Raw genomic sequence first — 17,362 nt, 5'->3', positions numbered from 1 at the left:
CAATGAAATCACAGTGTGGCACAGAACCAAAACATGAAATAATGCTTTGATCATGGATTTAATTTTAATGTTACTGTTACTGTCATCATTATTTTCTATCGTACAACTGCTTTCAGTGATTACCTGGTACCTGTGATGTGTGTCAGATGTACAGAGAAACAAAGCATGGCATAGGCAGAGGTAGAAGCTTATCTTGCAGACACAATAAAGCCCACCTCTCAAACAGTATTGAGAAGCCTGTCAACAAAGCAAATCAAGCACTGAGTGGAAATGAGGCATAATGCTTAATTCCCTCAATCAGCAAACTCCTGCTTGCAAGGAGCACCTCTCTTGGGTGGGCTGACAAGGCGCAAGCTCATTTACAGACCCAGGAGGAGTCAACTGCATCCAGATAGCATTGCTCCCATGTTAATTAAGAGGAGACTGAAAAGTAAAGTTCACTTGAAAACGGTAGTGAGGGAAAAAAATAACTCTTGAAGACATTGACTGTTATGAAGAGCCCACAACGAAGTGAACATCAGATCTTCCTGTCAGTCAAATCCCTGCTGCTTCCAGATTAAAGGTGCCAGAAGTGTTCTATCAAGCATGCAGACAAAGTGACTTCCTATTGCCAGAAGCACCTGATTGGAAATGGTATTCATTTCCACTTTCACTCTTGTTTCCATCTAGGCCATTCAAAGCCACACAGCAGCACCAGGCAATAGGCTCTAAGGCTGGAGGGCAGAGAGGAGCCAACAAGCCCCCCAACAAGCTGTCTTTATGGAACAGGAAGGTTCCTCTTGAGATGGGTTCCCTGCAGGTCAGCCCTTTGTCTCCTATCAAATCTTGCAAAACAAAGCAGCTGCCTTACAGGTCCTCTGAGTACTGGGAATGTTACACAGGAGGAAACTGTGCACCAACAAGCTGTACAAGCTTTCTGACTGAACTCATGACATAACACTCATAGTATTCAGTAAGTTACCTAGAGCCCATAGAACTTATCATGATTACACCTGTTGTTTCTGCTGTATATAAATGTCAAAGACTGCAGGAAAGAACCCATCAGCATTTTCTACCTCTCATCTTCCACCTTTCCCCAGTGCAGGACAAAATATTTTCAAAATAACATTTTTCCCCCCCTGCTTAACAAACATCTGATTAAGTTTGTAATACAATTCACAGACACAGACCAACTCTCAAGAAGCTCTGCAGTTACCACGTTGGTTCGATTAATGTTTTATAGGACAAAGAAGGTAAAGAAGGATGGAAGTTAACTGAAGCTCCCTTCATGTTTTCAGAGCAGAATCATTGTAAATAATCTTTAAAATAATACTGTTAGCTCACCTCAACATTAAAAAATGAATCACTGAAAACACTGCCTTAATATTTCTTTTTCTTGGAAATGTATTTATTTACTCTAGCTAAGCTAAAAGAAAGACTGATTTTCCTGCTCTCTCACCCTTTACCACAAGCGACCAAAGGTGCTTGTCATGCTTCACCATCTACTTAGAACAGCAGGGTGTCCCTCAGCAGTCTGTTTCTTCCAGATCACTTATGTCTGCTGGAGAGATGACTCCTTCCAAAATATAATCACTGCTTGGTAAAAATCAAGCCTTTCACTGACCCCTTCTCCAGACTGTAACTTCTCAGAGCACACAACTTTATTTAGATCCTGTTTTCCTTGAGAGAGGCATGCTGGTTTTCAATCTCAAATCGATTTATCCCTTTCACATCATGCCTCCATGATACCAAACAGCCTCAATAGTAAAGCAAATAAAGCCACTCATTTAGTAACATATAAACTTTGGGTACAGTATTAGGAATAGCACAGTTCAGAAAAAGTTTAATTTGTTTTGACCTGTCAAATGATATGTACACTACCGAGGCATCACCAAAGACTCTTTACAAGACCAAGCAGTTTGCTGCTGAAAACCGTTACTGACTTTACAGCCCTTTAACCTTCCAGCCACCTCCTTCTCCTCCACTCTGAGCTGTTTCCCTTTCATGACACCACTCAGATTCATGGATAAATCAGTCTATGCATCATGTATACATTTGGGCAGTAAGAAGAGGCCTCAGCAAACAGTCACAATGAAAATAAAAGATGAGACTTCTTTTTATAACTCATTCCACATTTGATTGCAAAGCACCTACCTGAACATGTCTCCTAAGCCTTTCAGCATTCCTTTCTTGGCCTTAATTTTATCCTTCTCTTTATCTCGATCTTTCTTCTTTTCCTTTCCAGTCTTTTTTCTGTCACCTTTATCTTGGCTTCCATTCATCTGTCTCTCCAGTGAGTGGGATGGCTGGTCACTTGCTGTGGACACAGATTCTCTACCAGATCTTGAACTCTCCTCTGTGTCTTCCTCCACTGAAAGCACATATTAAGAAACAACATTAGGGTAAGAACAATCAACAAGAGCAGGCTTTTTGGTATAGTGAGGAAAGTATTTTCAGACAGAACATATGCACAACTACAAAATACTTAAAAAAAAAAAACCAAATCAACCTCATGTTGCTTATGTTGGAGTTTTCTGGAATGTTCAATTGTACTATTAGACTCCTAAAGCAAGGAATTCACCTTTGCAGAACACTCTGCAACACATAATTCACGCTTTGTGGGTACTCTGAATAATTTATGGATTAACAAAGAGGATTAGCAGAGTGATGTTAATTGGCCTGTTCTGTTCCGGTATCTAAATCAGTTGAGGAGAGCTTTAGAAATATCTGCATGGAGAAACAACAGCAGTGCAGTATGCCTTGTCAGTAAAGTCTCAGGAATACTCATAAAATTATGAAAGTCATTAAGGACTCTCAACCCTCAATGCAAGCCTCAACAGAGTATTTCTTCTACTGCAGGTAACAGAGCGGTTTTGTCACAGCACTGCACTTCCTGGAGCAGATTAAAACACATCATGCAGCAGGATTTCTGTTCTTAAGTTTTATCTTTGGTTGAGATGGGGCAGGCTGGAAGGTTTGGGTGGGGAGATTCCATCCAGTGGCACAAGGAAAATCCTCTAAGGACAAGTAACATGTTCCTTCTCAGTTTCTAATCCAAGATCAAAGCTCAGAGAATCCTGGAGTATACTCAAGGTTAGATTTAACAGAGCAGATGTATTTCAGAAGGCTTGAAGAAAAATGACCAAAGGAAACAATCCATTTAAACTCTGAAAGCGCCTCCAGTAACCTAGTGAGAAATAATGAAACACTTCAAGCTCATGGGTCAGAATATTGCAACCATTTTGACTTAACTTTAAAGCCAAGTCCAAAAATTACCCTGCCTGGCTGACGAAGCTCTGACCTTGCAGGAGCTCTAACATGTTACATCATCCCATTGTAAGTAGGGCTACACCACTTCCCACCTCTTCCAGCAGACAACACAAAGCAGCAGTTAGGATCACACATGCGTACACTGAGCTGTCTCCTACAGCTCTAACGACTGCAAAGGCTTAAAACAACTTCTGGCAGGAGAAGTTGAAAAATACCATTTTTATCTCTATATATGCAGTTTATGGAAAAGAAATTGTTTGTAGTCCATAAGATCTGGAAATGGTCATGGCTTTTAGAAGAAAATAATAACAATGTTATAGTTTAGCATATGTTTTCACCTTATTATTCCTGCTAATATTATATCTAGACTTCAGCAACTCTTCAACAGCCAACTGAAGTGTGTGATTCTTTAGAAATGTCTCATACATAAGCAACCAGAGAAGATAAACTTGCTTTTCTTAGTCATAATTCATATTCACCTTACAAGCAATTCACTGAACCTGAAAAGTCTACAAACACTGACTGAAAGCCCTTCAATATCACCTCTTCTCCCTCTCTCAGATACTTGGCTTGAAAACACTGTTTATTCATTAACAAACCCGTGCAATACACTTAGTACTTACTCACTAAGCATCTCAAGACTTCCATATATATTCTCCAATCCTGGAAGTTCACATAAACAGATTTCAAGTAAAACATACCATGGCAGATCAATCTCCACATTCATAACTATTTTTGCATCTACACTTTTACCATTTTTTAGAAGCACAGAACTATAAAATGGCTTAGGTTGGACGGGACCTCAGAGCTCGTCTACTCCAATCTCCCTGCCATGAGCAGAGACACCTTTCAGCCTTGAGGCTGCTCAAGGCATCATCTAACCTGGCCTTAAATATCCCCACGGAGGAGGCATCCACAACCTCTCTAAGAAGCCTATTCCAGAGTCTCACCAACCTGGTAGTGAGGCTCTTCTTCCTAAGATCCAGTCTAACCTACTCTCCCTCAGCTTCAAACCCTTCCCTCTTGTCCTGTCTCTGGACACCTTTATGAAAAGTCCCTCTGCAGCCTTCATGTAGGATCCACTCATGTACTGGAAGACAACTGTAGGGTCCCCCCAGGAGCCTTTTCTGAACACTCCCAGTTCCCTCAGCTTGTCCACACAGCAGAGCTGTTCTTGCTCTTGGATCATCTTTGTAGCCTCTTCTGGACTTGCTCCAGCAGCTCTGTGTCCTTCTTACACTGTGGACACCAGAATTAGATGCAGTACTGGAGGTGAGGTCTCAACAGAGCAGAGTCAAGGGGAAGAATCCCCTCTCTTGCCCTGCTGACCACACTCCTCTTAGTGGAATCACAGAATCAACCAGGTTGGAAGAGACCTCCAAGATCATCCAGCCCAACCTATCACATAGTCCTGTCCAATCAACTAGACCATGGCACTAAGTCTTTTCTTGAACACCTCCAGGGATGGCGACACCACCACATCCCTGGGCAGCCCATTCCAATGCCAATCACTCTCTCTGCCAACAACTTCCTCCTAACATCCAGCCTAGACCTCCCCTGGCACAACTTGAGGCTGTGTCCCCTTGTTCTGTTGCTGCTTGCCTGGCAGAAGAGACCAACCCGCACCTGGCTACAGCCTCCCTTCAGGTAGCTGTAGACAGCAATGAGGTCTGCCCTGAGCCTCCTCTTCTGCAGGCTGCACACCCCCAGCTCCCTCAGCCTCTCCTTATAGGGTTTGTGTTTCAAGCCCCTCACCAGCTTAGTTGCCCTTCTCTAGACACCTTCCAGTATCTCAACATCTCTCTTGAATTGAGGAGCTCAGAACTGGACACAGTACTCAGGGTGTGGCCTGACCAGTGCTGAATACAAGGGAAGAATGCAGCTCAGCACACAATTTGCCTTTTGGGCTACATGAGCCAGCTTCTCATCAACCCACTCTGCACCCAGCCTGCATTTGTGCCTGGGATTGGCCTGATCTGGATGTGGGATCTTGCGTTGTGACTTGTTGCACTTCATGCACTTTGTATTGCATGAGGTCTTGCATTAACTTTCGTGGTAACTTGTCCTCAGGAGTTCTCTGAGTTAAGCAGCTGATCCAGATTTTCAATTGGAGGTACAGTTCTAACATTCACATAACTTAATTATAGAAAATTAATAGGCCTGTCCTATACATGCCTCTGTACTAGCTGTACTGCTACTTTTTTTTGGTTTTTTGGTCACAGTGTTTCTTAATCAGTGTCTAGGATGATATTTAGTTATTATTAAAAGAGTTCTGGAAAACTACTTTGGAATAGAGATGCTAATTTTTTGCATGTTAATTTATAGCTACAATCTGTTCCAGTTAAAACCAACTAGACATTTAAAGATTGTACTTGCAAACGAATATAATTAGTAAAAAGAAGGAGGGAAAAAAAAGGCATAAAGGCATTAATTTTCTGACAAATTTTTAAGTCAAATGTTTACTTGGGAATTTATTGCTAGAATTCTACAAATGAGTCAGTGGTTGATACTCATATAACAAAACATTAAGTTAATCATAAGCATCACACGTACCGTGCTGAGCTGCTGAGCAACTTGTCATTACAATGCTTCCTTTTATTCTGCATATTCTGTGGAGATAATATTGCCTCCTTGCCACACTTGTACTGCAATAAATATTTGTCTAGCATACACAGTTTGCTTGCAATTAACTCCATAGCTTAGACTGAGCCCTGTAGACTAGGATGTCTGTTCTCCTGGAATAAACACTGGTGTCTCTGCTGCAGTAAACAGATTTCCAGTTTACTTACAAGCACTCGACATGAAGAAACTTGTTTCACTTGTATGCAGCACAGTCATCCTGCAATTAACATATACCTAATTACTGGTGTTTAGAACAAATGCAAATGCTGCTCAATTAAAATTCAAGCCCAGGCTACAAATGAAACTTCTAATTTTTGTTAAGTTGTGGTAACGACATTAAGGTTACTGCAAAATGCAGAGCGTGTTTGTTTTGGTGCTGTCATTTCCTTCCTTTCCTGCAACCTCCTGCCTCATCCATTCAGGATGCTGAAACCAAAACCAAAAAAAAATTAAATTGGAGTATACTTTAAACATCAATTAAACCTGAAAACTGGTGTCATTTCATGAAACACACTGTATACTACAGAGAACTACACAAACAGGTATTATGAAGCTATTCTCCTAATTAGGCCATAAAATGGAAAAGATGCACATGAGGAATCAAAGCTCCTTAATGCGAAGCTATTTTGCCACTGAGCATCCAGGCCTCTTATTGTGATATTTAATACAGCCCTGGATTCCAGCAATTAAGATTCAGTAGAAGATTAGAAAGCTTTGTCAATTTCTCCCAGTCCAAAATGCCTTGTACTCGTTCAAGACATTAAAGATAACATTTTGCTTCCAGTCAGCTATTTCAAGTATTAAGGAGGAAAAAAAAAAGGAAAAAAATAATCAGGAAAAATTACCTGGGGGAGATTCTTCTCCCCCTCTGCTATGCTCTAGTGAGACCTCACCTGGAATACTGCATCCAGTTCTGGGCTCCCCAGTTCCAAAGAGACAGGGGTCTACTGGATGGAGCCTGACAGAGGGCTACAAGGATGCTGAAGGGACTGGAGCACTGCCTGATGAGGAAAGGCTGAGAGCTCTGGGGCTGGTTAGTCTGGAGAAGAGAAGGCTGAGAGGGGATCTGATCAATGTCTATAAATATCTGAGGGCTGGGAGTCAGGAAGGAAGGGACAGGGATAGCCTCTGCTCACTTGTGCCCTTCAGTAGGACAAGGGGCAATGGATGGAAACTGCAACACAGGAAGTTCCACCTCAACATGAAGTAAGGGTCACAGAGCACTGGAACAGGCTCCCCAGAGAGTTTGCAGAGTCTCCTTCCCTGAAGAATTTCCAGGCCTGTCTGGATGTGTTCCTGTGTGACCTGCACTAGATTGTATGGTCCTGCTCTGGCAGGGGGGTTGGACTGGATGATCTCCAGAGGGCCCTTCCAAGCCCTAACATCCTGTGATCCTGTGACCTGTAAATGCTGAACTCCCACATCTTTCCACAAATGTTACCTTCCAGACATTTGAACTTCCACAGATCTTCTCAAAGCCTTTTAAAAACGTTATCCCAGAACTAGTCACTGGTATCCAATTTTCATCCTACATTTAGTAATTTAATCACAGGTTGTTCCAAGGACAGCAACTACATTCCAAAGAGAGTCAGCCCCTTTGCCACACATGCTAAGGGGTGATGACACGGTAAGAATTCCTCTATATAGTTTTCTGCAGTGCTATTATTTGCTACTCCAAAGAGGGTCAGTTGTCTGGAATACAGAAGCAATCCTAGCACTGAACACTTGAGAAAGGGGAAAGAATTCAAGGAAGACAAATGGATCCAACCACAAGGGCATCAGCAAATTGATCACCAACATGTTTGCCTGGGTTTTATAATGAGAGAAAGCCACATTTTAATTCCAAACAATTATAGAATAATTGAATACAATTAAAAAAACAAAGCAGGCAGTGTCATTATGGCAGCAGTGAGGCATCAGTTACCTCGGGACCCAATTATTACATGAACTTCCACAGATTTGTATGTGTCCAGGCTTTGCCCAGCTGAAGGCACCAGCTGCTAAATTTCTGGGACTTAAGGCCACATATAATTTATACTAAGTAGAGCAGCCTGAGGTGCTTTCAGTAAAAACACAGGCAGAGGCATGTTTACAGAAAGACAGGCAACACATCCTGGGCCAGTTATCTAAGTACCACAGCCACTCTAAGATAAGATTTCAAGGGCAAAATTCTGTTCAACCAAGTTATCACATGTGCTTTTCTACACATTTGCTTCTATTGACCTGGCAATGCAAATTTCTGGATTACATCTCCAGTGTCTTATTATAGCATGTGGAAGAGATTAAAACATGAGTAACTGAACAGAATGCACACTTCTTCACATACAGCTTGGTCACACTTTGCTCAGTCCTTCTTTACCATGTGAGATTTGAGAACAACCTCACTCTTGCTCTCTTCCATGACACAAAGATGCCCCCTGGTCCACCAGTACAAGATTACTTCATCCACACAGAGAGATGAGGACAAAGATTTGCCCCATGGTGTTTCCACTTCTGTCAGAAGGCTTTGCCTGGTTTCCGCTACTTCCATGCAAAGCATACAAAAGCCACCAAACACTTCCCTTCTACTCTCTGTGCATTGCATCAACAAGCTCACCCCCTCCCTGCAGTCATCTCATAAACCTATGCTCACCCAGAAAGCATTAGATGACAAAAGTTTTGCTATATTATTTATCAGATGAAGTTAAACTATCTGCAACTTCTGGATAAGCCTTGGGTACTTGATACCTCAAAGCAGGAAATTACTATCAGAGGACTCACACCAAACAAAGCCTTTTAGAAACTCTGGCTCTTCTACCCCAAAAGACCATAGGCATGCAGACTGGGAGAACGAGAAGGACCATTACATATTTTTCTTCATATCTCTTCTTCTACTGGCCAGAAACAGATTGACAGCCAGCAGCACCAGATCACCATTTAGCCTCACTGCTGTGTGAAATTGCTAGGTGTCGAAAAGCAAAGCAGAATTAATTCCATCCATAACCACCTCTGAGAAAAGTGATGGGCAAAAGGGCCTCCCTTTTAACTTCACAGCATTTTTGGAAAGAGGTAGATTTAAAATAAACCAAGGGAAAAAAAACAAACCAAAACAAAAGGAGTAATTGCACAAGTAGCTTGTAAAAGAAAATTAGGGAGGGGCGCTCATGAAACTCTGAAACTACAAAGCAGAGAATGAAAAACCTCTTTTCAAGCCTTTTTGGTTTAGCATTCGGGCTAAATAGTTTACTACTTCAGCATTCCCACCATTATCTTCATTCATTAAATTTCTAGCTAGCTACAGGCTGATGAAAAAGCATTCTGGTGGTGTGTGACAGGTTGAAAGTAGCACAACACAAAGGTTAAAAATTCAGTGATTCTAATACAACCTCTGATTGAGGTAATTTACCATTCATACTATTTTCATTCAATACCAGTTGTCATTTTCCCAGCCCATTCTTACACAGTTCAGTAATGATAAGGTTAGCTTTGAAGTGATTCTTTTATGTTAATGACATTCCCCACATGTTGGGTCATACTTCGGGTTAAAGAACTGAAAATGTAAATGAATGCCCATTAGAGTGGGTAATAGCTGATCGTTAACTTTTTATTTTATTAGATCTGCCAGACTTACACTAATTAAAGGACAGTGATTTCTTTTTCTTTCTCCCAGACACTACAGTTGTACTCTTTCAAACTTAGACACACGTATTTTTGTAGCAGAAATTCAGCAGGTTTTGTCTTTCTGCATAATTCTTTTTCCTAATTTAAATTAGTAAATTAATTAGCTGCCTTACAGATTTTTTTCAGACTAATTTAAGTAAACACAGTTATAATAATCTTATTTACTTATTTTAGACAGGAAGGCAGCTGCAGGGTTACAATTTGTTAATACATATGAAAGGAAAAAAGCGTGAGAAAAAAATTGATGAAGTCAGTCCTATTCTTTTAAAATCCTAAAATTATCTTCTGCTACTTTTCATCACTTTCTAAAGGAGTTAACCTATGTTGTTAACATTTTTTACGTACAGCAATTGTTTACTTACAGGTTTCCATGCCTTCATCATCATCATCTGCTACAGGTTTATCATAGGATTTGTCTATGGCAGCTCTGAAGCTTTCATTGCAGCCTCGTCCTCGGATAATTCGCGGGCGCGGGCGGTGGAAGGGAATATCACCGTTCAGAGTCACCTCAGCAACTGCTGTCTGCAGACTCTCTAATGAACTGGATTTCTTCAGACCTAATGAAGGCCCCACATCTCTGGTTGGGGAACCTTGGTGATTTAAGGAGGGGGGGGAAAAAAAGTAATTAGAATTAGTATTGAGAACTGCACGCTTGATTATGCATATCCATCGTGCAAGTCTTTGGGGACACACTTAACATTATTCACATCATCTCTCAGTGATCTGTAGGGAATTCTCTGCAGATGTGTTGGTCTCAGAAGTGAATGAGTATGTCAAGACACAGTCAACGAAACTGACAGTGTTAGCAATGTCTGGCTTTTCAAACCAGTGAAGAGAGACAAACACCCATTACTATTATTTTAAACGTTCTGAATAGTAATCATGGGGCTTAAAAACACAGCTAAAAAGAAAGTCAGCAACACTTATCCACTGGCATCAGACACAACTACTAATTATTTTTGTTCTGAGCAGAAAATTTTGTCTGTACTACTACTACAACAACTGAGGAGCAGAGACCAGACTCTGGACACATATCACATTGTGTTCAGAGTAATTGCCTTGCAAAGTAGCTTGACTTCTGGCTTCAAGGCACCTAACTACTTGCTTTTGAGTTTTAAACACTTGCATCAAATTGCTAACAACTTCAAAACTAAATGCTTCTGAGAAATATCAGTTGACTTGCTAGGATTTTGAGAAGCTGTTTAAAAACATCTGTGCAAAGGACCCAATTAGGCAATACCAGTTATCCAGCTGGAAAAGAAATACATTCCTGGCACTCACCAGATTCATGTTTGGGCAGCACTACAGCTGGGGCTGAGGGCAGCTCTTACTGCTGCAGCATGTCCAGAAGTGTGCCAAGAAAGTACCAGGAAAGTACTCAGCAAAACCCTTTCCCCAGTTGGACTTTTCTTCTCAGGTTTGTGGACTAAATGTCTAGCCTCTCTTTGTAGATACACATGCTCACAGTGCTGAGGGTTACACAATTAGATCACATTGTGGTTAAAAGTGGGAGAACTAATTGCAGGGAAAAGACATCATTGCAGTCATTGGAAGTGATTTTATTCAAAAGTGTAGTAGGGTCTTGGGCAGATTTTCCATAGGATTTGAGGCTACAGAGCAAGATGAGCTGGGACATCCTCATAGCTACACTTCCTGAAGTTATGAGACCAAAGCCCTCACCTAAAATACAGAAAATTCACTTTTTCTCTACCTAAAGGGAGTGTAGAACACATAGGAGTTTCATGGCACTGCAGCAGTTCTAGGCAATAGGTCCTTGCTCTGTTGGTGTCAGTATTCTCATTTGACAGAGGCACAGAAAGGTAACTTTCAAAGCCAGCCAGCACTGAGAGACAGAGCCAAGAACAGAACTGCCAGGAATATCAAACCAGTATGGTCTGGTGTAAATAATGCTGTAAAGGGAAACTATCTTCCCTAAGTATTTACTGTGGAATAGTCCACAGCTCTCGAGCTGGTCCCTATTCTGCCAGGTATCAGGAGGGAGAAGAGGGTTACTGCTCTTCAACAAACCTATGTGTGCACTGCTAAAATAACCTTCTTTCATGGCTTGGTATTGGGTGTGGAGGAAAGGAGGTGCTGGACCTACAGCAGAGATGCAGACCAGCAGCATAGCATATGTTCTCCACGTCACTTGTTAACTCGGTATGAGAGAGAACAAGGCAGCAAACACTTTCATTTTGTATTCAGCTATTAGAAAATCTGAGCAATTACATTAAACTGAAATATCCCTCAGATCAAATAAATTCAAACAGCTGTCAAGTCAAACTATCTCCTTCAGCTGCCCTACTGATGAAGTGAACTTGTAAATAGAAACAAAACAAAAATCCTCTTTACTCAACTCCTTCAGTTTGGTTTCCCCAGAAGTCTGGAGTCATGCTGTTTGGACCCTCAGTCAGAAATCAACATACCCCAGCAAATGTGAAATTCTATCTTCATGAACTCACATCTCTTAGAAGCAGCCACCCTCTCACTCACACCTCATGGTTGTTAGAGGATCATGAGGATGGCTGGGGGTACAATGCAGCTGCTGGGGTGAACAAGAGCAGCCAGCTGGGAGAAGTGAGATTTGAAGGCTTCACAACTGTGCAAACAAGCATTGGTCCAGCTTCACCGAGTTTCTGAATGTGGGCTGAAGTCCAAGACAAGTATTTCTACATAATACTGTCTTTATGAGTAAAAGAACTCCAATGTAGACAGTGCCCTATAAAGCTGTCCACTTTCTAGCATAAGCCAAAATCTGCTATTCCTCCATTGGTGCCTGCAGTACGCAAGAAATGAGATTTGAGGGGGAGTTACTTTTACTTTTCAGGATTGCATTTTGTGAAAAACAGTCCACAAGACAGGGAAAGGAAGGGAAAAAAGAGGAAATGAGATGATCCCATCTAAACCAGCTGTTTGACAGATTCAGTTTCATATACAAAAGGAAAGGGTATCCTCTTACATGGCAACTTACTGTAAACTTCCTTATTCCAGAGCCTGCTTTTGCAACCTTCCACATGAAATGCTCATAAATCTTTTCTTAATTACTGAGTGGATCTTTTTATAAACAGTGATTATAAATGGGAACATAAATGCCTTCTTTATGTTAGCAAAGGACATGAAAAAAAACCCATCCATTTCCTGCCACCCAATACAGATCTTTGTGGGAAGTGTATTTATGTAACTTGTTCATCCCCAAAGGAAAAGCTGGATGGGATATGACCTAACGTTCCTTGAGTACTGTAAAACTAATAATGGATTACAGAAGTGATAGGAATATTTATTGAGCTTGAGTGGCCACAAACACCAAAGTGAACAGGTTCCACAACTGGAAAGAGGGAGATGTTCTTTTGCAAGCAATTTAAGTGCTGTGATCATAAAGCTACGTACATTTAGCACCTTCACTGTCTTCTATGGCCACTTCATATCAAGTCTACTATTTACAAAATATATAGTTAAGCATCCCTGGAGATTGAGTGAGTTCAGAATTTATTACTAGAATTCACCAGTCAGAAAGTGAGTTGTTTACCCATAACCTGGCAAGAAACAGCAAACTTTCTTTAAAATTGATTCTGTTTAAAATTTATGAGTCACATCAAAACCTTGTTTTCTAAATACAAAAATGTCAGCATTTTCTTCCAGCCTTTACAGCACTGGTGGTAATCATCAGAAATGTTATCTGCTCAGGATGAGTTCTACTTCTATTTTGACACCAGAATTTAAAGCAGGAAAAAAGAAGGGAAAATGACACATCTACCTACAGCATCTGTATGTGACTGAAGGATGAAAGGGATTCTTTTATTGGCTTTTAAATTTGAAGTTTATTGAAATTTTCCTTTCCAACAATCTCCTTAACAAATATCCTTTGAGGGAGCCTCATGCCCCTGCAGCACAGCAGTCCTCCTACCACACACTGCCTGTGCAGACCCTCAGCCGTATGGCTCCACTCTACAGGCCACCAGCCCCTACCCAGCTCTCACAGGCTTTGCAGCATGCTCAAATCAATCCCACCAAGCACAGCCCCAGCCCACCACGCATGCACCACCTGCATCACCATTTCTGTGGCTCCAGCCTGACAGCCCTTGGGCACAACAGCCAAGCTTTGCCCCTCCAGGCCATGCAACCACCCCTTGCTCATGCACGAATGTGTGGGCAGTGTGCACATCTACTCGTGCACAGCACAGGCAGCCCTCACCACAATACCTGACAGCAAGTACAGATCCAAGGAGACATTTAACGAATGGAGTTTTGCTCCCTGCTCCCAGCTTTTTGTTTTCTCCCTTCTGCTGACACCATTGAACAACTCATTGTGCCTCAACTTCTCTAAAATTTCACATTTCTATAATACCACAAATCCATTTAGGCGACTTGCAAATGTAAGAAGAATAAAGAATATAAAAAGATACAGGATGATTTTCTCCAGCCACCAATTTTAAGGGCTCTTAAAGAAATTTGTTATCAGCACTTTCTTTTAAATGGTTTTAAATGACATTTTTTGTGTCTTCCTGAAACATTATTAACTCTCATGTTTAAACGCTGCCAGCAACTGATGCCACAAACTTCCTTCAGTTTGATTAAACCAGTTTTGCAAAGGCACTAAGTCTACTTTCTAAACACTTTCTTACAGAACACCAGTACTGGGCATATTTATTTACTGACATCTGTTCCATTAGATGTTTGATCTGTTCTAGATGTTCTGTTTCTAGTTCAATTGATTTATACACTGAAAGAGTAATACTTCAGCTGGAGAGAGCAGGGAAGGAATAGAGCAAGCAACTGCATCAAAAATAGTTTAGTCTGGGTTTATTTTAATGAAAATGCTTTTTAAAAAGAAAAAAAAAAAGCTGTGTAAAACTAAACTATTTGAATAAATATTCTTTGCTTTTTTTCCTCCCTTTCTTTTTCCATTTCCACAACATGTACATGGAAAAATAACCAGTGAGATCTACCGTGTGCCTGGACCTCGGTGAATGAGCCATGCTCAATTGCTACTGACTATACTTCTAACCTCTAGGATGAACTGTAAACACTGCAAGGATTAGACACTTCAAGTGAACTATAGAAAGAAAAATAATTAAAAATCTATTAAAGTAACTAGGGCTGGTGAGTTCTACACTCTTCTCTTCAGCCAATACTATTAAGTTCAACTTTGACTGTAGCGGAGTTTGTTTTTACTTTCTGTAAAATAAATACACATTGAAGTTTTCTGGCTTCCAGAGTTCATTAAAACATAGTTCACTGCACATTGGAAGCAGCTTTTTTGTTTTTCTCCTTAGAACCAGATGATTTTTAAGCCAAACTACAGTAAGTGGTTTGTTTAACAGCCATATCCATCTTCAGTAAGGAGAGAAATCCAGCGTTTATATACAAAACCTGGTTAAAAGCACGCAAGATAAATAAAATAAAAGTAGAGTAAAATACGGATTTGCCTTTTTTTTTTCCCAGCCACTGAGCTCGCTGTGCATAAAATATGTAGCTGCTTAGTCCAGATGGCTACAGTCATGCTCTTTCACCCAAGTTGTCTGACTTGTCTCTTTTTTTTGGAATTTAATCCAGGTGTTAGAGACAGACAAAGCTACACTCGATTAACACCACCCTCTAGTGAGGCTGCCAGAACCACTATGCAATTCTAAACCCTCAGCATCACCTTTTACTGAAACATGTGGGCTTCACACCATTCTAACTGCATCCATTTCAACAGGCAGCCTAATAAGAAAATGAAAAATCATTTACAATCATTCTGAGTTTGATCTGTAGCTCCAGCTCAGGGCTGAAGGCAGCTCCTAAGCACTGATTGTTACCACAGCCATTAACACAATTCATACCTTCACCCTCTGATGGCTTTAATCTTTCAAAACACTAATACATTTTAAATTTGTGTACTCGTTTTCAATTTATTAATCTGCAAGTCTCTGGCCATATTCTGCAACATTTTAAGAGCTGCAGGTTCTATTTGTTTCAGTAAGACTCGTAGTTTTATCACTTATCTCCAGCTTTTCAGTATCCCTACTGATGCTGTAAAGTGTGGTTAAATGGAACTGCAGCTCTGAATTATTAACTGAAAATTCTGTCTGGAATGCCCCACTCCCAAAATCAGGCTAAAACAAACAAAAATTCCTGTGTTAAAATGGTGAATTGTTCCTAATTATAGCTAAGCAATGCTATGGTGTCCTCTGGATCTAGCCTAATTAAAATACCATTCCAAAGGTCAAAAGCTAACTTATATTAATAAATCATAAAGGTTCATAATTGCAGTCGGTACACTATTTTAATTACTACTAAAAAAATAAGCTTTGGATGCTATTTCTCATGATCATTGTGTGAAATGTTACAATTGATGGTACGGGGAAAAGAGTCTCTTTAGGTCTTCTTCTGTTCTGTTACAATGCTTGGGTTTCAGCTCCAAAGGCAAATCAATCTGCATAAATAATCTTCCAACTCAACTCACAACATGCAATTGATGACCACTCAAGGCAAAGCTAGCAGTTTTCTAATTAAAATAATTACTTCCAAGCACTGTGATATCACTGTAACAGCAAACATCTAACTCTTCTCCTTCTACATTCCAGTTTGCAGATAGATTTCCCCAGATCTGTTTGAAAGGACTAAAAATCCAAACACCTGTGAATATTTCTGAGTTCAAAGTGCAGAAACAGGTGTCCACGTGTGACCTGGGTGAATATCTTATCGCAGCTATTTAGCTCTAGAAAGAATTTCCTTGTTCTGTACGACTTGATTGTTCACAACAATAGAAAGCAGTCATGCAAGTACTGGAATATTCATGTTTTCGTGCAATTTGACTGGCAGTTCTGTAATTGTGGTAAGTTGCTTTGACCAAGGTTTCTATAGCAACAGCCTTACTATCAATTCTTACCTGTTTTCTGGTCATCCATTGTACTGAGCTTAGTCTCGTCAGCTACTGTTAAAAGGTAAATGTATAATGGTTAGCCTAGTTAGTGTCCATGCCCCACATGCATCAAACATTCCTTCCGGTATGCCCTTTTTATTTGTTTGTTTCTTTCTTTTTAAGTTAGGAGACCTCAGCAATGTCATACATCATGCAAATAAACTGCAATAGTAAGCAAACATTCTGGGTGGAAAAGGCAGCAAACTAGTAAACCTTCATGCAGTGTCAGTCATGTTCACATCACAGGCAGGTACAATAGGTTATTTACACGTTAGCACATCACAACTAGTCCAGACAAGTCAATACCACCAACCTTAATGAACCCCAAGGACTTTGGTGAATTAGGGATTGCAGTTAAGATACTCAAAATCATTGTAAAGGAGCAAATTGTATTAGATTTTTTGTTCTGAGTAGGGAATTTCAACAATCAGACCTCACTGTTTAAGGTGACTGGAGTCTGCACTTCAGAATCTAAATTCAGTGGCAGAAGCATAGATGGGCTTGTTAGCAATTACTTATTCTCGGTTGTTTTATCAGTTGAAATTATTCTAGTCGATTGCCTGTCTTAGTCACTGCTACTTTGTAGGGCTGCTGATATAAATATTAAAACCTGGGTCTCAAACAGATGTCAGACTAGCCCCATTTTCTAATTCTGAAGGAACTCTCCAAATATAATACTTGCATCTATAATATCTTAATCAAAATCCATCTACAAAATGAGAGACTAAGAGAGATCTTTAAGGCTAATTGCATTATAATCACGAACTGAGAATAATTCTGTCTACCCAGAACCACAGTGCAGTACAGTCTTATGCAATTATTCTACACTGAGTGCCAAAAGCCCTTTTTGCCTCCATTTTAATAAACATTGTTAATGTTTATGCAGAACCATACATCCAGAGGGCTAACCATATTTAAATGCATGGA

The 17,362-nt window shown here is 40.4% G+C and overlaps 1 protein-coding gene across 17 annotated transcripts in view; it reads right to left on the bottom strand.

Moving 5' to 3' along the window:
- PARD3 (par-3 family cell polarity regulator) overlaps positions 1 to 17,362 on the bottom strand; it is a 456,724-nt gene that overhangs the window by 167,770 nt on the left and 271,592 nt on the right. For 14 of the 17 annotated variants that reach the window (XM_064162604.1, XM_064162595.1, XM_064162587.1 and 11 more), the window contains 3 exons: positions 16,403 to 16,447; positions 9,894 to 10,121; positions 2,134 to 2,350 (listed from right to left, as the gene is read on the bottom strand). In XM_064162604.1, the coding sequence (XP_064018674.1) occupies positions 2,134 to 2,350; positions 9,894 to 10,121; positions 16,403 to 16,447 (490 nt within the window). The remainder of the gene's footprint in view (positions 1 to 2,133; positions 2,351 to 9,893; positions 10,122 to 16,402; positions 16,448 to 17,362) is intronic. The other 3 variants (XM_064162592.1, XM_064162599.1, XM_064162593.1) reach the window with 1 other exon arrangement.

The sequence above is a fragment of the Pogoniulus pusillus genome, chromosome 23, assembly GCF_015220805.1.
Source record: "Pogoniulus pusillus isolate bPogPus1 chromosome 23, bPogPus1.pri, whole genome shotgun sequence".
Lineage (NCBI taxonomy): Eukaryota > Metazoa > Chordata > Aves > Piciformes > Lybiidae > Pogoniulus > Pogoniulus pusillus.
The sequence above is the reverse complement of the archived record's forward strand: the minus strand, read 5'-3'. Positions and strand labels throughout refer to the sequence as shown.